This window comes from Aquila chrysaetos, chromosome 4, assembly GCF_900496995.4.
Source record: "Aquila chrysaetos chrysaetos chromosome 4, bAquChr1.4, whole genome shotgun sequence".
NCBI classification, from domain to species: Eukaryota; Metazoa; Chordata; class Aves; order Accipitriformes; family Accipitridae; genus Aquila; species Aquila chrysaetos.
In genome coordinates this window covers 51,471,951-51,492,652 of record NC_044007.1, presented here as the reverse complement: position 1 = coordinate 51,492,652, position 20,702 = coordinate 51,471,951, and the positions used below count along the sequence as shown (strand labels likewise).

The window sequence follows — 20,702 nt, the reverse complement described above, 5'->3', positions numbered from 1 at the left end:
TTCATTCATAAGAGGCCATCTATCTTACCACTCCTTTGCAGCAACATTCAGCTCAGTTCTTCACTATAAATGGAGCATCATTTGCTTTGTGTCTGCTTATCAACTATCCTTAAAGGACAGCATAGGCCTGCATTTCACATTTGTATGTAACACTGAACACATTTATTTTTAGAGTATATTACTGATGCATTTAAAAGGAGGTGATGTTAAGAACAATGCAAGCACTCTGGAGAAAGAGATTACTAGCATTCCTTGATGACCAGGCCTGGCATCTACCTTCAAGGAAAACTATAATACAAGTGATTTATTTTTAGTACATAAACACTTTCTAAACACAGCCCATTTACCAATTCTAGTGATAACCTCAGTGACTCAGCAGTCAGCATTATACTGATGCATTTCTTCACTGGACAGCACAACAAGCAGAAATAACACTTCTGAATATTAATATTAAAACAAAAGAAAACTTTTAAAGTCACTGGCTGTCTGGGAGGGAGAGAGAAGCCATCAAGTACATTCGGTTCACATGATTAAAAATCAGACAAGAGGCCAGATTCCACAATGGCTTACCTCTATTATAAAAATGGTATCAGCTCTGAGGAGTCACTGAATAAAAAAAGTGAAAGGAGCAGTTTTGGTTGGAAAGCCATGATTGTGGTCAGGTGAAGTAAAAAAAAAAAAAAAAAAAAAAAAACACCAACCAAACCAACAAACAAACACAGCCTCCCACGCACACTAGTACTGTCTATATGGGAGATCATCCATTTTATTCTTCACAGCTAAGAGACCCCTACATTTCATGGAACCAGAAGTGACTAAAATACACCAACTAAAAATATAGCAAAGAACAGCAGAAAATTAAGTTTAGACTTAGTCAACCTCCTTTATGCAAGGAAAGGCAACACAATTGCACATGGACAGCCTACTAGGCCATAAGATAAGAGATCTGAAATCACTGATGTTTAAGGAAGCCAAATAAAACATACCAAAATTCACCATATGGTGGGATTTTAAGATGATTTGACAACAGTTAAGTGACACAAAGCCTTAAGTTACTTATGCTACTCAGAGACAATGCCTTTAAAACAACCTCACACAAAACATACGGGTAATAAAAAGTTAAATATCATATCTCCCTCAAAAGCATGTGTTAATATCCAGTACTGGACAGGCTACATGAAATTTGTTTTGCATATGTGTAGAAATATTTTTTTTTAATTATTATTCTAAGAACTAGCTTTTACCAGCTTTACAAAGAAAAAAGGCATTATAAAAAGCCTAAGTTTCAAGAAAGAAAGGTCAAGAAGGAGAATACATCTCCAGAGAATTAGTAAATGTGTATGACTGCTGTTACCCAGTTCAGCATTCTGATGTTTTATGCAGCTGAGAGACAAAACCAGACCACTCAGCCAGACTGCCACTGCAGTCAAGTATCTCACACACTTGCACGCAAAATCCCAGCAAACATGAAGTTAACAAGCATGGTGCTATGCACAGAGGTTCAGCCTTAAATCCTATTTTTTGCTCCTTCATTTTTTTCCTGAAATATTACCAGTCCTTAGCTGACAATACACTGGCTGTCTGGGAGCTAGCAAGTTTTAGAACTCTGCTGTTCACCCTGCTCTTCCAAAACACATCAGATACACATTAAGCCAGAGCACTGAAAACAAGCTGATCAGCTTTACATGCCATTATGAAATCATAATGGCACCAGAAGAATAAAAATAATAACAAAAAAAACCTTCTCACTCCAGTTTGTTTTCCAAGCATGAAGGAGAGGAAAACAAACAATATCCTCATAGCAGTAAGTAGTGACAACAGAGAAAGGAAATTTCCATGTTATGTATTTCTTTTTTGTTCCTCTCTATCAGCTTACACAAAGACAAGAGCACCATTTTTCAAATACGTTCATAGAAAACAGAATTGAAAATTCCTAGTTGAGAAGCTTACTGTATCAAATACTATTCCACTGAACTTGATCGCTGCTTGATCTTTCCCCCCTGCAGCCTCAGCTAAGCCCCTTTTCTCCATGTTTTTGCATTAAAAAATAAAATCCCCAAACAAGTCATAGACATAACCTCAAAAGTAAATCTCAGAGTGGGAGCTGCAGAAGCACAGTGAGGAGTCTCGTTTCAAACTAACATGTATTTACACTGTGTTTCCCCAGAGGCCCATGAATGGATTCCAAGTTACTTTACACAAGGCTGCTCAACAACAACTGCCAAGGAAAAAAAAAAAAAAAAAAAAATCTACAAGCCAAGCTTTGAAAAAGCACTAATCCACTCTGGAAAGTGCAAGAACAGGTTAGCAGTGTGCTTTGAGTTGGGCAATACAGTACGGAGCAGAGAATACCTTCAGACAAGTTGCGTGACCAGCTTTCACATAGGCTTGTAGGGCTACAAGTCAGCAACAGCTTCCCTGTCATCAGAAATTAGTATGTCACTTTGCCAATAGATGATATTCAAACATACCACCAGCTACAAGGAAAAAAGGTTAACTTTTGAAGTGCACACTCTTAAAGAAAAAAAAATATGCTAAAAGTTGGGACCCTGCTGTACTACAAAGACCAGTAGTATTCATGTTTTGCCCTACAGTAACATCCAGGCGTCCTTCTGTCAGCCAGGACTGTCTGCCACCCAGAAGCCTTTCATACACGGCACTCAACCAAGCATCTTATTAACTGCTTCAAAATTTAAGCATTCTGTCAACATACATAATACCCTTTTATGAAAGAAAAGCAGTAATATTTACTTATCTTTTCCCTGAATGGAGTCCCAGTATTTGTTATTTTAACAAGCTTCTGTCCGGGCTGCTGCTTAGCTTCTCTGCCCACTCTGGTGACCTATTCAGTCTTGGCTGCTCTAGGAAAGTCTCTGAAAAAAGTTATGTTCTTTAACTCCCCTATCTCCTAGATACTTCGGACTCGCTAAACCGCTTCCTTCACATAGTACTGATAGCAACGTTCGTCTTCACAGACCTGTGGTTAGCTTCCTATCTGCAAGGCTGCAGTACAGTAGAAGAAATAAAATGCTTCCTGAGGAAGAACACTATGCCATTCGCAAACATTTAACTACCAAGTTCCTCTGATTTGGGTATCTCCTCTTTAGAGCTTTAGCACAGATGGAAGACATATGCGTATACAGCACCGAAAAATTAGTACAGCAAGAACCATCGATGCATCACTAGAACTGCCAATGCTCTAGCAGAAGCGAACCTGCCAAATGACTTTCCTGTTGGCAGCTTTGTTCTCTTGTATGCCGTGCCTATACATCATTCCACAACACATTATACCCCATGCTCTTCTGCATAAGGGAGAAATAGCAGTCTTTACCTGGGCACCTGTTTGAGCATAGAGAACCTTCCAATGAACTTGTTACTTTCAAACAAGATTTAAGGTGCACCAGACATTTCTAATACGTTTCTACTCATTTGGAGGAGAGGGCAAGTAACAGGGTCAAGTCAGTTAGAGACTCATACAGCCAATAAAGGTTTTCTTGATGCAAACACACCTCAAGTCTCTCAACACCAGCCGCCTCTTGCTGTGCCCAGTGCAATTATCAACTGTCTGAAAACTGCTCTCCTCCTTTCCCCAAGTTTACAAGCTGAGTAATGTTTCAGCTGCTTGGAGCATTGCCTACAGGCCTTGACACACTGTGGTCTTGCCTTGATTTCCACTACTTTCAGCAAGAGCCACAGAACAAAACAGACAACAGAATTGCTCTATTGTGTGCCAGTGATGGAAAGGAAGCAAAAAAAAATCAGGGCTGTCACCTGTTTCTAAGCTTAAGGAGAAAAGGGCAGAGAAACACAGGCACTGGTTTCATGACTTGAGGGGGTAAGGACTCTACGGTTCTAGGTCTAGTACAATAGCCAGGCAAGACACGATCCCCTCCCCAGACCTAACTCAGAAATCATGAAATTAACCTCTTTCTTAGCTTCCCTGATTTTATTTGAGTCGCTCACCCCCTCTTTGTCTCTCCCTCCCCCACACCAAGGGCTCCCAAGACCTTATAGAGGTTAGCGTAGCTGACTATATTGCCAGGTGGCAGAAAAGGACTACTGATGGACTCCAGGACTTTTCTAGACAGATTTGCTCAGGTGCCCATAATCAATAGTTCTCCCTTGACTGCAGAGTATCATCACTGCTCCCCTCACCTCCACCCCCATAAGGAAATGGATAATAAGTCTCATACAGGAGTCACCTGGATACGGCTTACAGGCACCTTCTTCATTCACAGTCCAGTAAGGTAGTAGGTCTAAGTGGTAACAGCCATGCTCGTACGTGTCTCCCAGACCACAAACCAGACATGTATTAAAGACAACTATTTGTATCCTGAAGAGCATACATGCATTCATTCACAAGAACACAGACACACATCTAACCCTCAGATATTCAGTTAAGTTTCCAAGAAATATGAAATAAACTAAGGCAGTACGCTGAACTTCCAGAGATTAGTATTTGTTAGCTGCACTGTGTGCACGTTTTCTATTTACAGTGCATCAGTTATACATACAAGAGATAGCATGTTACACCATGGTAAAGATAACTAAATCCACAGACTATGACCCACAGCATTTTGACCTTAAAGTTACTGTAAAAATGACAAGCTTAATTTGTTATGACAAATTCTACCTAGCTGAGTATACAGCTCATTTAAACGAAGAAAGGAAGAAACCTTTTCTGAATCCCTTATCTCATCATCTAAAGTTTTTCACCAGCTTGTAAACAAATTCTTTAAAAAAACCAAACAACAAACCCCAACAACAACCCTCCCCACACCCCCAACTAGAAAGAATGACAGCACCTACAAAGGAAGATGAAAGCCACAAACAGACTACAAATGAAGTTAGCTTACAACTGCTATTTGTTCTAAACTCATGCAATAAAAGCTCTTAGTTTACTATTAAATATAACCTTTGATGGTGAAAGTGAAACTTTGGAGAGTCAAGATACTCATCGGCACACTTTACCTCGCACTAGTTAAGAAATAAGCAAGCTTAAAAAAAAATAAAGTTTATTTATTTAAAGCATAGCTTTCCTATCAGCTTCATACAGCTTCAGTGCATGCAGCTCAAGTACTGGAGATAAATTTTACACTCACCCAGAAAATCTAGCAGAGATAATAGCGTGCAAAGAACCTTAAGTTAAATTTTTCCTACAACTACATAAAAATACCTTAGAATATAAAAATACTAGAATCAAACTGCTTTTAGAATGCAGGTTCTGCTCTCTGCCAAAAATAGTACAAGGGAAGTCCTGCTTTGAAACAATACTTACTAACCTTGTGCCAAAGTCACTGCAGAAAATGTTTCAAGTTGCACCAGCTCCGACACAAACGTCTCAATGAACGCTCGGATTAAAGCAATCAAATTATCTTCGTTTCTCCCTCACGTGTTTTAATTGCTCGGCAAGAAGTATCTGCGCTCATGCCTACCTTCTTCGCTTGACACTGAAGAGCTCATCCCAATGTCAAGAAAGGAAAAAACCCAAAACCAACCCGTCACGCGCACGCTACATACCGCCAAACCGATTTCGGGAAGGGAGCCGCTCCGAGACCTCGCCCCGCGCGGCCGGCGAAGCCGCCCCGGGTTGCAGCAGCGGCAGCAGCAGCACCTGCCGGGCCGGGCCGCGCCGCACAGCGGGCGGCCCCTTCACCTTGCACCACGCCGCGGACGCGGGCGGATGCCCCGGCGCAGCACAGCGCGGCGCAGGGCTGGGCAGGGGAGTGGCGCCCGCCCCGCGCAGCCCGCGCGCTGCTCCGCGCCCCGGCGGCGCGCCCCGCCAGGGCCAGCGAGGTCCCGCCGAGCGCGGGCGGAGGAAACCGACCCGAAACAGCGGGGCGGCCGCCGGCTCCCAGCCCGGCTAAAAATGGCCTAAGACGCCGAGCGCTCCCGCCCCGGCCCCGCCCTCGCCCCGCCGCCGGGGCAGGGGCGCGGGCTCACCGCTCACGGGCGGAGCGGGGCCGCGGCTCCCCACAGGGCGGGCGCGGCGCGGCCCCGCCGCAGCCGCAGGGTACGCGGGTCCCAGAGACCGCCGGGGCCGCCCCGCACGGAGGCCCGCCGCAGTGGGTTATTTTGGAAGCTCCCCCACCCGCCGCTCCCCTCTATGGCGTCACCGCAGCTCCCGCCGTGCGGAGCAATGAGGTCACGCGTTCCCCGGCACGGGCGGCACGGTGCTGCGGAGCTCCCTCCTCCCGGAGCCGGCACCGCAGCGGGCCGCGCCACCCCCCCGGAGCGAGCGGCCATGGCCCCCGCCCGCGGGGCGAGGAACCCGGCCGCTCTCTCCCGCAGCCGCTCGCAACCGCCGCCGCCACCGACAGTGCGCACGCCGAGCCCTGCACGGCGGCACAGGGGCAGACGCCGCGCTTGGGGTGGGGGGGGGGGCGGCCAGCGGACAGATGGAGCGTTTGGATATCACGCTCCTGCACCATTGCTATCGCAAGTGGAAGAGAGTTGAACCTTTGTACCTTTTTTTTTCTTTAGTGCTGTATTAGCAGTTTCATTTGCATATTGCACAATTATGCTACAATTTACACAGCACAGAGGTGGGCAATACTAAACAAAACGTCTTCTTTAAAAGGCAAAGAGTATGTGTTCACTGTAGTTATCCTTACTGAAGTTAGCAGCACTGCCTTCTGGTATGCTGGCAATTTAAGTTAGAGGGGAAAAGAATTCTCCTTAAAGAGGCAAGATAAAAAGGTACGAAGCTCAAGAAAACATTTGTTCTAGCGAGAACCAGATTTCACAGGACATGCACAATATGGCTGAGAGGTAGTGTGAAGCAATTAATTCCTGTCTACGCAGAGGAAGTCCTATCTGGGCATCCCCATAAGACAAGCTGCAGTCAGACAGTCAGTCCAGTTGACAACAAAAGACACCTGGAGACAACAGGACAGGCAGGAAAGCAGCTTTTAAACAAGAGTTGTCAAGTTTACCTTCAGGAAGGATGTTTGGCAGTTTTAGGTTAACAGCAGCCAATTATTGCCAGAGCAGAGCATTCATGGCAGCTGTTCCCAAACATTTACAACACCAAAGCCTTAACTTCATTATTGAGATCATGATCGGAAGAGAAAGAAACACTAGAAAAGATCAGTTTTTAGATTATTTTAGATAAGTGTTTTTATATCAGAGTTTGACACTTTAGAGTTATGCTTTACTGTTCAAGGTACTTGGAAGGAATATTAAGACATTTAATGGGGGTCCCATCAATTGCTAATGCAGAACCTGATATGTTGCTTTTGCAATGCCAACAGAACTACAGTCTAGAAATCAACACTAAATGGTAAAGAACAGGGCCCTGTCACAAAAGACAACAAAACCAAATGCTGTGGGTTTAAGAAGAGTAATGCTCAAGGAACATAACTTTTTGGAAAGGTTCAAGTCTTAGGAATAGATTGCTGCTGTAATTTCCCTTATGAGCTTATGGCATCTTTGAAAGCCTGCATTACATTCTGGAATTGCAGTAGTTTGAAGTCTAAAAATACCAAGACACAAAACTTTCCAGGATCACATCTTCTCCCTGTCATGACCAAGTGATTTCACTAGCTATGGTGGAAATTCAAGTTCACACCTCAGCCTATCCCTCTGTGCCCAAATCTATGTGCTTCCAGATTAAAATAAGGCCTCTATAACACCTACTGAGACTGTCCAAGTTCAAGTAAGGTGAAATTACAATTTCACCATATGTTTTGCCATACTCAACTCTGGAAAGCTATTTTAGACTGGCTTGAAGCAACATGCCAACACAATTAAGGACTACTAACTAACACTATACACCCACTGTTGTAACAAATTTCCCCCCTCATCCACAAATGGAACTGGCAACTTTAATATTAGATTTTCTTAAAGAAAAACCTCAATGTAAAAATGCAATGCTTGTTCCACTCTGCTAGAGCTTGACTCAAGTAAGTGTAGAAGACTTGTGACTGGAGACAAAAAGGCTTGGAAAGGAATGAAAAAAAAAAATCTTAAGCCAAACCTAGACAATGGAGCCAGTGTTTGCAGCTCAATGTTAAATAACTGGAAGACTAACAGCACCAACACAAACCTCATTTTGAAACACAGCTTACCGATGACAAGAGCCTAACTGAGGGATTACTGTTACTGCAATACAGGAAGACAAGTTTATTCCAATGTACTAGGGAGGGGAGAAAAATACCAGATCTCCTACCCCAGGAATTAATGAGTTTAACATACATTCCCAAATTGAAGCATTTGCATTATGTTTTAACACCATGCAAGATACTTGTCACTGGGAAAGCCAGAAGTTCAATAGATAGCATTCGCACACCCACTAAGCACATGGTCTGAAAAACAAATTCAGAAGCAATATTGTTCAACACTTCAGTTAGCCAGTACAAAAAAAAAGATTTCTCAATATTTTAACCTTCAAATCAGCAAAGCAACTGCTTTATTGAATTCAAGTATTCACTTTGAACATTACAAGCAGCAGTTTGTAAACAAAATCTGTGTTTCTTCTGAACACTCAAATATTAAGATATCCTTTCATAGAGGAACTTAGCTATTCTTTCTCTAGAGGCATGAGTTTTCATTAGACATTCAGTGTGCAAAAGGACAGCTTACCAACAATATGAAGTTCTGTGGGTGTGTGTATTTATTTTTGTAGCAGGTAAGCAGGGAACTAGCAAAATATACTAAGCTATTCAGACCCTTTATAGGCCCACGCAGCATAATACATACCCCTTCTTGCTTTGTAAATAGGTTGAGGCAGTCAGCCAGGGCCTCACATGTTTCCTGGGATACTTCAGAGACAACATCAACTTTTTGCAGGAGGGGAGAAGATATTCCTGAAAGCACAAAAGATTAGTAGCATTAGGGGGACATTGTGAAGTACAGGATTCTTTTAATTATATTTTCCTCCAAGTAATGCAGACATATCATTCACATTCTGCAGAACAGCTGGTGCACTGTAAGATCTGTGTGAGGAAAGGGCAAGCAAAAGTAGCACACAGGTAACCTAAGTTCGTTCTTTTGCATCCTTTCCCTAGTACTGGTCTAAGTGGCACATGGGCACATAAATGGATTGAGTTCATCTTTCAGCATGGCTTAGAAAGCAGAGGTAGTATGCTATGGCAGCAAGATACTGGAACAGTGACTAACAACTATCTTCTTTTAACCACCTTCTAGATTTAAAAGCCTGAGTTGCCAGGTGACAATTCAAATATAACGGATACTGCACTGGTTTAATATAAGTTAAAGTGAGAAATGTAGCTTTTTTTGCCTTCTGTTGTGGTATTAGAAGAGAAAAAGCTTACCACAGTGCAGCTGGAGATGTAGGTTTGAAAAATAGATGGGGAGTTACAAGAACACTGATCAATAAAAGGGGAAGGAGATTTATTTTCATGGACTCATCTTCTAGATATGTAGTACAGCTTGCAGAGCAATGCCACATCACATCCTGACTTGTATGACCATTTATAGAAGGGGCTACATGTCTAGAACCAGCAGGAAAACATGATAACCCAATCAGCTGGTAGAAATTACTTAATGTTTGAGTTCATCTTTGAAGTATTGTGATGGGCTGCAATTCCTCAGAAGTCAAGCAAGCCATTCTCTCAGGAAGCATACCTGATGGAATTAAAGTAAGTGTTCATGTAGTGACCGCAGACACCAGGATCAGTTGACACCATTTAGTTACACAGATGCTTCAAGTTGATGTCACACCAATAAAGATTAAGAGGTCCAGCAGTGACAGTTCTTGAATTTATTTTGCAACTTATACTGCTTGTGCAGGACAAGATACAGTACATATCCACACACTAATTGTTGTCTTTGATATCAAAGCTCACTACTGACTGGAATCAGCAATCTCTACTTACAGCAGCTATCAAGAACAGCTAGTGCCTCTAGAAGCAGGGGCAGCACACTGAGTGCAGGAGCAGGAGACATCTTTATACGTAATAAATAACGTGCATAAATCTCAAAGATACCTGGATTTAGAATAGCATGTGGAGACAGTTAGGGAGAGAATTTCAAATATCAGGTCCCAAGACAGCCATTTTTATATTGCTCAAAACCTTTTAGGAGAAGTTCCACGTGGAAGGACTTTTAACTTAGACATTTGCATTCTTCTGGAGCCAGAGGACTCAAATACTTTAAAGATACCACATCAACCCAATGTGAGAACTGGGAGAACTGCAGTGTTTTTCTCTGCCAAGACCTACAGAGGTTACACATGAGCCTGGAAACAGTTCACTGACCCATCAAGTTACAAACATTCATTGGGAGGAAAATAGGAACTTATTACTGCTATTGGCCAAGACTAGCAGTTTCTAGGAAAGAGATAGTATCTGGTTTTGCTTTACTATGGGTTTTGGTTACTCAAGCTGTGTATTAAAAAAAAAAAGTGAGTGTCCTCACTGGTTCTTCAGGTCAACAACACGGGGTCAGAGAAACTGTCCCTTCATATACCAGAGGGAATATGGTCCCTCATATCCCTCTCATACCCTCAATCCACCTCATACTAGTTTTCAAACTGCATTTTGTGAAGAATTTAGTTTTACTGTATTACTAATTACAAAGGCTTCCCAAGAAAACACTCATATGTATTATGAGACCTTACTTTTCTTTGCAAAATAAAAATTCAGTAAAAATTCAGTTAGTGCAAGATAGGTTAACATCATGCAGTAACTTACCCCAGTAGCATATGGAGAAAAAGCTGTATTTTAGACTCCTTTTGGGAAGGCACAGGGATGGAAGATGAAGAACTTTTTTCCTCCCAAAACTGCTATTGTATTACAGACTACAGATTTGTACAGACAAACAACTTGTTCTCTAATTTGAGCTTCATAAATTTTAGTCACAATATGTAACTAGGACTCGGGTTCAAAGCAGCAGCATTTAGATGTTCTGTAAGAAGTCCTTTGTGTGTTTAATACACGAGCAACTTCTGTACATGTTTACAGCACTAAATGAAACAAGTTCTAATCTCTAACAGCTTGATGCCTGTACTATTTTTTGGCAATTATGATACAAAAATCCAGGTACATGTTAATTTAAGAGTTATTATTTAAAATGAAGCCTGAGAAGTTCAAATCTGGCATAAAACTCATGGCAGAAGTCTGTGGAATATATCCCACCACACCATGCCTCTAGTTCCCTATAGAGTTTTGTGATTTCATTTCACATCCTGTTTATCATGCCTCAGCCTTCATTGTGTTTCCACTCACTACAAGACAAGTTTTTTGAGAGGAAAGCTAGAGTAAGATAACTAGCTCTTTGTACCTGTCAGGACACACTTATGCTCTGCAATAAGCTACCAACTACACATTTTTCAAAACCTTGAAAGTGAACCCCTACCTTATTTTCCTACGATACTGCTCAGTAAGCACAATATCTAAAGGCAGTTTCACTACACTTACAGCCACTAATAAAATTTCTTTCAATCAACGTACCTATTAGTTGTTTCTCCAAACCTGAAATCTCATTTCTTAGCAATTACTATAATGTTACTTTATTTAAATTTTTTCCAATGAGGAAAATGGTCCTGTACTTTCAAGCTGCTGAAAATTTCATTTCAGTGAAATGAAAGCACGTGCTGCTTAAAAACAAAAAAATTAGTTGCCTGGTAACAAACTGCATTTTAGAAGAATAAGTTTTACCTTTTGTAGCATCCAAAGATTTAACCATTGCAAGGAAGTCTGAAATCTCTTTACTGAGTCTTTGTTGGCATGCTTGTGCTTTCTGAAAGACAGTAAGTATAGCTAGTTCAGAAGTGCCTTGTTCTACAGAAAGTATATGTTTATTCTCTTAACTATACTGAAATTTTTGAATTTGGAGAGCATTAAACCTTAACCAAGATTCCCAGTGACAGAGACCGATACATTAAAACTGAAAGAAATTACTTGAAGCACCTTCAAAGACACATAAGCAAACAGAAGACTTATGCACATTATATTGCTGACCTGCTTTTGTTTAAATTAGCATAGCAAACCAAGCCCCAAAGCTATAGTATATGTACCGCTTTTGCATTTCCCCCACTTTTTAATAAAAAAGTTTGAAAACCCAGGAAGAGCCGTTGCTTGTCCTTTGACAAACCTAAGGCCAAAATAAGCAAATGCATAGGGTTAACTGATATACAGCAAGTACAGCAACAAGCAGGAACCCACCCCAAGATCATATTCCAAGCCTGCATTTGAACTTGGAGAGCTATCCATTAGATAATACCATCTTCCTCTGTAGGCTGCTGGGAACTGCCAGCACCAGTTACCCCCCCATCTCTGTTCTGCCATTAGCTACTTTGAGTTCTTGTACCAAAAGGTACCAGCCACTTGGAGTTCAGTCACATGAAGATTTTTGCATTGCAGTGTCAACTTTCCCTTAAAGTAAAAAGGTTTTAGAAATATACGTACAGCAAAAAAGCAAGAATCACAGGCTGAAAGCTAGAATTATCAAGGAAGACTCATCTTCACTGCAGGTCTGAACAATCACTGTACAACACATCTAATGTGACCTGAGGTGGTAAAGGATGATTTCTAAGCCATTTCATTGCCTGTGTTATAGAAGAGCTTGCTTAAGGTTAGCTTTGTAATCCTCCAGTCTTGGTGTCAGCAAGTACAGTACACAAGGCTCCCTCTCCTGGCTGAAAGTCTCAAGCAACTTTCTACCTTGCAGTAGTGCTAGTAAAACTGAAAAACACAACGCTGTAGCTATGATAAACACGCCATTTTATGCATGCAGTCCAAACAGGAATACATGACAGTAAGCAGTGCAAATACAAGCAGTATTTATGCATCCACGGGACGAAAGAATCATTACTTTTAGCTGAAGTACACTCAAGTATTTCCACACAAAACAGCACTAATCTGCACCTGCCTAGATGCATGAGCCACATAAGTACTCAGCACATACTTTCAGAGTATCTTGTAGGTCTGTAACAGATACTGTATCACCCTCCTCATCATCACTACTCAACTGCTCCTGTGTGCAGTAATGAGTGCTATATGCAGAGTGGTCTTCTATTGCTTCCAGCCAACTCTGAATGGAAAAAAAACAGACTTAATACACATTTCAGAGGTTATCCCCAGAAAGTAACAGCATACATGCAAAAGAACAAAGTAAAATTTTCTACTGATGTGAATAAGACATTCAATAGTAAAATGAGACACCTCAATAAGCAGAAGATAGATTGTTAAAAATTGTAAGCATTGAAGATAAGATACTCTGTGGTCAGAGTGCCACAGACTTAATTGATTAAATTTTAAGCACAAATGTAAACCCACCCCTCAGTCTATCCAAGGTCACATAAAAAAAGTCACATCAGTTAAGAAAAGACTGTAGGGAATATATTTTGCATCTTTGAGTTTGTGTTCAGACAGCAAGGTTCCCTGTGACAAAGCCTGCCTTCTTATGAATGCAAACTGTGTACAAAACCTCAAGCACTATCATAATTAAGAGGTAGATTCTTTTCCTGTTCATTGAATCACAGAGTGACTGAGGTTGGCAGGGACCTCTGGAGGTCATTTTGTCCAACCTTGCCCTGCTCAAAAGCAGGGCCACCTAGAGCTGGTTGCCCAGGACCACGTCCAGATGGCTTTTGAGTATCTCCAAGGATGGAGACTTCACAACCTCTCTGGGCAACCTGTGCTCAGTCACCCTCACATTTTTTGTTATGTTCAGAGGGAACCTGCTGTGTTTCAGTTTGTGCCCATGCTTCTGGCCCTGTCACCAAGCACCACTGAGAAGAGCCTGGCTCCATCCCTCCTTGCACCCTCCCTTCAAGTATTTTATGTACATTAACAAGATCCCCCCGAGCCTTCTCTTCTCCAGGCTGAGCAGTCTCAGCTCTCTTAGCTTTTCCTAGTATGAGAGATGCTCTGGTCCCTTTAATCATCTTACTGGCTCTTTGCTGAGTTCTCTTCAGTATGTTTGCATCTCTCTTGTAGTGGGGAGCCCAGAACTGGACACAGTACTCCAGATGCCTCTACCCCTACTTAATCTCTCCTTACTACACCTATAGAAGTACAATAGTAACTACACTACAAATAGCCCTAAACAAAAAAAAAGTTATTCTCTTGTTTCAGACCCACATTTTAAGAATATATAACTTATTAGGTCATCTGGGAGAATGGCTAAGACTACAACGTACCATTAAATATTCTTTTGTTCAGGATAATGAACTATGAAATGAAGTGCACCAGAAGGAAGTTGCAATAGAAATTTACCACATGGAGAAGTTAAAGAAAAAGAGGAAGTTAGACTACAGGGCATAATACAGGGACAGAGCTGGAAAACAAGGTGGCACTAATCTTAAATAACAGAAGGACAATCTGTCCATTTTTGCTATTTAGTCTATACAGTCATGCTAAAAGATTCAATATCTACACTTATGTTACCAAGTCCCGATGATTAAGATGCTGAACCCACTACTAATGCATCCATAGCAAGTAGTATGGAAATTATTCATTACAGAAGTTATTACATTTTAAAGCCTTTGATAAAAGAGTCATTATTACCTCTCTCGTTTGAGAGGGAAGGCTATTTGTAGGAATTTTGAAACGATGAACAGTGTCATCAAAACATCTGACAGAAAAGAAGCAGCTGTCTGTAGATTTTACCTAAGCAATGTGGAGAAAACACAAAATTAGTGTAATGAATCAGTAAGAAAAGAAAAAAATTAAGAATAAGCAAGGTAGATAATTACTCAACTCAGAAGTTTGCACCTTAGTTTTGACGCAAAACAACTATAGTTTACAAAAAGCTTGGTCAGAACATTTTTGCAAAGTGTGCTGTCTTGCACTTTACAACATGAATGAGAATATAGAGGTTCTTTATGTCAAAACATTATGTTTGCTTATATTTGTACCACTTGATTCAGACAAAAATCTCAGCAACAGTGCAGGATCACCAATATTAAGGAATTTGTAGATATAGAAAAGGAAGAGTCACTTTTCATATAGTAAGAGTATACATAACTGTAGTTTAACAGAACTTGTGGTGCCATTCTATTGAACTAGGGCAGGTTAGTTATAGAAGAAAAAAGTATTGAAATTATCCTAAATGCATTTTCCTTTAACACTTCATCTTCCTGTGTATTATAAATGACACCTGGCCTGTTTTTCCTCTGTTCACTCCTTCCAAAAGGGATTCCCACAAGCATAATGGAATTTAAGGAAGTTTTCCAAAAAGTCACCTTCAGAATTGATCAGTTCTCCAACTGAGATCAGCTTAAGTTACACAATCAGTCACAAGTAGCCAGTGACAGCTACAGGAGGAACTAGAGCTTTGTATTCTGTATCACATGCTCCAAACATTTGTTTTGCACAACTGAAAAGGCATGCTTTTAGGAAGCCTTATGTTTGTTTAGATCTTCAAGACTTTGCAAAGAAGGGAAGGAGCTTTATGGCCACTTTACATATAAGACTCCTTTGCTTGACAAGAACCATCGTTTCTTGCTAGAACACAAGCTTTTTCCCTTTTTTATAACAAAAGCATGCGTACCAATCTAGCTGAAGTTTTCACTGTCTAGGTATGGAACACCATCACATAAAAAAACAGTACTTAAAGTCACTTCATGTCCTACCGTGCAGACAGCTTGTGTTAGATGCTTGCATCCCTGGCGATGATCATTATTCACTGCATCAGCTCTTTGAAAGAAAAAAAGAGATTTAATAAAGTGAAGATGGGAATTATTTAAATCGCTTTTCAGAAATTTAAACACGGAACTTACTGTCTCCGATACCACGAAAGGACTCCATGTTCTAGAACTATCCAGTAGAGTTTCCAACCAAAAAATCGTGAGCTCTAAAAAAAGAATTAAAAAACCCCACCACAATAAAAAAGACCAGGTAAGGTTAACAGCTGAAGAGTTACTATTCCCAGCAAGTTTGATAGCTGGAAGGCTATTACATAAAACTGGCACTCATTAGGACAACATTTTAGGTTTTACATATCTTGGTGATCACAGCAACCTGAGACTACTTTACAATTATAGTGCTACTCTCTTTTTTGGAAATACCTAATAACGAAAGTTTTGGTGAGCCTGCTATTCAGTAAGAACTGAAATATTAAAATGCTACATTTTTTAATATTACAGGGGTTGTTGATCACCACACAATTCTACTTTATGAAATCAAATGATAAACAAAACACATTAAGATATCCAACTACAACATTTCACCTTTCACAAGCTTTAGTACATAGTTCCAGTTTAAAAACAGTTCCTTGTATTACAATTGTGTGTGAATACATAGGAAAATTTAAACTGAAGAAAACTTCAAAGATTTCATTAAGGAACACAAAAATTAAGCATTCATGTAGAAGATTGAGAAAGCTTTTTTTTTTAACAAGGGAAAAAGATTCACTCGCATATCAGAGCGAAACAAGCTTTGAACAACCATTTGACTGACATCTTCCCTCTAAGTTTTAAAGTTTCCAGAAGGTGGTGAACTTGTGGCAAAATATTAGTCATAGATTATTAAAAGACATCGATTCAGGAAAGAAAAAACAAAACAAAACATTTTGCCCACCACACAGACAAGGAAAGAAACTTTACCACAGTGAAGCTTTGCCACAAAAATTACCAAGAAATGGAGAGATTTTAGGGACTGAGGTTAAGATCAGAGTGCCATGAATCTAGTAACTACTCCACCCAGCCAGCCCACCTATAATTTATCCAATATACTAGATTAAAGCCAAGTCATTTAACAAATGTATTATTGAAAAGTTCCCTCATTCAGCAACTCTCACTTAAGTACAGAAAAGGACAGACTGACATACCTTGAGAACTTAAGGTATTTTAGACAAGGAAATAAGACATACCTTCCATAGGAGACCTTCGTATCGTCTCAGGGGTTTGTTGATAACCTGCATAGAAATTTAAAGCTCATGTAGGAATAGCTTCAACTAGACAGCCTTGGCATTTTAGATGGATAAAAAAGTTCCTACCTTTCCAGTTTTACCTCCCAGTATCAGTTTCATTTCGGCACCTTGGGCTAGATCAAGGGGCGTCTGATCTGTTTAGTAACCAAGACAAGGCGTGAGAATTGATGCAAATAAACCTTGATGTACTGTACTTAAAAATAATCTGGCACTGTGTTTACCCATTAAAGTTTGGTCCCACAAGCATCTATGTTTACTTGGAGTTGTGTAACATAAGCTCCTCAGGGGCAGAACACCAAAAAGGCTCTGAACTTTAGTGCACTGAACTGTCCTTCAGAGTTCTACTAGCCACAGAGAGGCCTTTGCTCTTATTTAAGTTTGGTTTTGGCTCTTCAGCTATATAAAACAGTTCAGAACATTCACAAATATCAACATAGAGACAGTTTTAATCAGATGACAAGTACACAGTTTGCATAACACCTGCATGAAGTTTTCCTGCATTTGCTTTCATTACAAGACTTCTTCGGAAGAGTCACTTTGTCTGGGCCATATCTTCAATCTTATCACTTTTTTTGTTACCTGTGTTCAGTGTTTAGCATCAAGAAAACAAAAGCCAGGCACATTTCATGGTCAAGAGAGACAGCAGGTAAATTTTCTAGAAATGGGTAAGTTTGGAAAATAAAAGCATGCATGATAAATATTTTGCTACAGTTCTTGAATCTCTTGCAATTTAGTCAGTGTTGGGCTTCCTTTATTAGTGATACAAAGCTTGTATAGCACCATAAGATTTTCCCTGAACACTGAGTGGTAAGTAACATAGCTTATAGAATCTGTTAAATTTCTGTCTCCTCTTAAGACTTTATGTACTTTCATTTGGTACTCACCATTTTTGTTTCTTATTTTAGGATCTGCTCCATTTTTTAGAAGTTTCAATGCACAGTGCTTATGGGCACGGTATGCTGCACAATGCAACGGTGTGTTCCCCATCTGATCTGTACAGTTGATATCAGGTGGTTTGGGCTTGTTCAACTGGAAAAAACAATGTTTTGCTTACTTATCAGTTTTCCTCCCTTTCCAGATGCCACGTTCATTCTTTTGAAAGTTAGCTGTTCCTAACTAGGATGCTTCAGTGTAGATCTGGCAACAAAGAGGGCATGTAGCAAGTGTTATGAGAAGGGCAAGGACTACAACAATCAAGCAAGATGTTTAACTACAGTAAGGAACTTCTCAGTTTTTTGCTTGCTATACCCCTTCCACCTCTGCTACACAACATGGAAACGTTTATCCTGCTCAGTTGCACACCGTCAGAGAGAGTTCCCCAGCATTGCAGTTCAGTCATTTATATTACTAGAACAGTCCTGTCTGATTCTACTGTCAAAATCTACTGTTCTCTGTAGAAGACTCCCAAGCACAGTCTGAAAGTTAGCACAGGTCAATGCTAAATCCAGAACAAGTTTGTGTGGCCACCCTGTTTCAGAGAGTAAGAACTTTGTACAGAAAGGTGGCAGGCCTGCCAGTCTCAGTGACAGAGCTATTCTAGGCCATTTAGAACCTCCTAGTATAGGCAGTCTGTTATACTGTTTTGCTGCATTCTGAAGTCTAACTACTGTGGGAACTTAAGATTAGAGCAGCTATGTATGTAACTGAGGAAAAAAACTCCCCTGAGTTTTACTTGGATGAATGGTCATTAAGAATGACACTACTACCCGCCCTAAAATACTATTACACTTCTACTCAAATATGTGGCTATTTGATGTGTACATGAGGGTTGGACTCAATGATCTTTAAAGGTCCCTCCCAACCCAACCCATTCTATGCAACATCAGCCATTATAGTTAAGATTCCAAGCCAAATGGGACTGCCTTAACAGAAAGGCTAAGTTACTGTTAATCAGTCTTAGAACACTAGAGTCACAAGTGCATGACAACGATTTTAGAGAAACTCAGTTTAAGCCTTCTGCATTAGCCTTATGCTATTTTAGAGAAATTACTCCATAACAACAGAAGTCCCATTGCAGCAATTTAAGTTAGCATCAACAGTAACCACCTTAAATCTGCTTCAGAAATAGTCCTATAAAGGACAAACTGCTAACAGCTGTTATTTACAGTTCAACTGAAAAGAGAACACAAGTCAAAAAGACACAGCTTGTGGAAGTATAACCTCATTAATGCTGAGGTCAAATACTTGAGTTCCTGAGGATTCCTAGGTTTTAGCTCTTCCCAACCAGCATCTGCCTTATCTCCGCCTCCTGACATCTTGCCTCCACACCTTTTAAGCCACATGCCTGTCATTTCAGCAGCTTACACCTTGTTACAAGGCAATATTCTGAAGAAAGTTTCGTGCCTCAATTCATTGAGAAAAAGCTCTCCAGTTGTTTCAGTAAATGTACAGTACGTTTTTGAGAACTCTCAGGAAGAACACAGTGGTTTTGCCTCAAGTAGACTAAAAAGCCTGGGTTAAGATTCAGTTACTGAAGGTCTAGCTTTTAGTAGCAAAACACACTGTGATCTAGTGACAATCTTGACAGAAGAGAAGCACAAAAGCCACCACTACCATTTCACTTCAAGAAACTTCAATAAAAGGAGCAGTGAAAGTGCATGCAGGAAAAGAAGAAAAAATGGTCTGAAGTCCGATTAGAAGGTTTAGAGGAACTGCACCATTAAATTATCTCTTCCAGACAATTGTGTTACAATGTGCAGTATAGTCTTTTCTGGTTAAAAAAAAAAAAACCAAAAACAAAACACAAGATAAAGGAGAATTAACAATAAAAGGGTATCTTTCAAGTAAGTGGCACTGTTCCAAAAGCAGGGCAGTAGAGAACAAATTCTGGTGTGTTAGGTCTCGCAATAAAAGTAGATGTAAGCAGCTAAAGTTTCATGAGCGTAATAGTCTGCTGATTAAAAGAGATACAGTAGGAGCAGAAAGGCCTGAAAATCAGTAGGCAAAGTATGAGGAATTCTCAAGATAAAGGGCCATTCAGAAGAGCTACACAAATTCTCCACAGAGGTATTAACCTAAGAGTAGCAAAGTCAAGGAGGTTTACACCATAGAGCTGTAAGTAAAGTTCTTTGGACTTCCTCAAGAGTCAGCAGGAGTTTTAAAATTGTAATTCAATGGTCACAGGTCCAAGTACTCACCAAAGGATTCCAAGAAAAACTTGTTATGACTTGACTTAAAAACTGCCTCAGGGTCAAAAATGTGCTAAGTACTTAAAAAAATTTTACAGGTCAACATATAGCTGTCTTCACATATACAAAGCTCAATGATACTAAATATTTAAAAAATCACTTAGAAATGAAAATGTTTACAGGAAGAGTTACATGCACATGCATAGTTACATGCCACATGAGAAAAAGCACAGTTCTTCAGTGACAGCTTTCTATGAGGAGTCAACTTTTTCTAATTTTTTCCACATCAGTTTAAGGCTTAGTCAGCAGGCATGTAATATCAAATGCAACAAGTGTTACAGATTACCAATTACCAGAATAAAGAACAGATCACTTACATCAGTGTATTAATTGTAATTAATACAATCACGCCAGTGTCTTAAAGCACTATTCTTCCACATCTTAAGTACTGCGTACAGCTCTGGTTCTCTCTCCGTTTCAAAAGAGGATAGTACAAAAGTATAAATATGAATTACAAGGATGACCAAAGATTTGAAAACAGTTTCCATGCAAGGAGTTAGAAAGACAAGGGCTCTTCAGACTAGAAGAGATACATTTAGAGGATGGAAATAACAAATTTTGAATAGGTGTTCACTCTGGCTTCTAGGCAGAAAAGAATGTCAAATTTCTCAACATACAAATCTCATTTGTGTGTTTTCCATTAGAAGTAAGTACAAGGATTCAGACTGCTTTGAT

At 40.3% G+C, this 20,702-nt stretch overlaps 1 protein-coding gene across 4 annotated transcripts in view; it reads right to left on the bottom strand.

Annotated features, from left to right (window-relative positions):
- OSBPL1A (oxysterol binding protein like 1A) overlaps positions 1-20,702 on the bottom strand; it is a 118,026-nt gene that overhangs the window by 81,404 nt on the left and 15,920 nt on the right. For all 4 annotated transcript variants that reach the window (XM_030012343.2, XM_041123148.1, XM_030012348.2 and 1 more), the window contains exons 7-15: positions 17,724-17,868; positions 16,906-16,973; positions 16,780-16,824; positions 15,689-15,762; positions 15,542-15,605; positions 14,475-14,576; positions 12,871-12,996; positions 11,622-11,703; positions 8,701-8,807 (exon numbers count right to left, since the gene is read on the bottom strand). In XM_030012343.2, the coding sequence (XP_029868203.1) occupies positions 8,701-8,807; positions 11,622-11,703; positions 12,871-12,996; positions 14,475-14,576; positions 15,542-15,605; positions 15,689-15,762; positions 16,780-16,824; positions 16,906-16,973; positions 17,724-17,868 (813 nt within the window). The remainder of the gene's footprint in view (positions 1-8,700; positions 8,808-11,621; positions 11,704-12,870; positions 12,997-14,474; positions 14,577-15,541; positions 15,606-15,688; positions 15,763-16,779; positions 16,825-16,905; positions 16,974-17,723; positions 17,869-20,702) is intronic.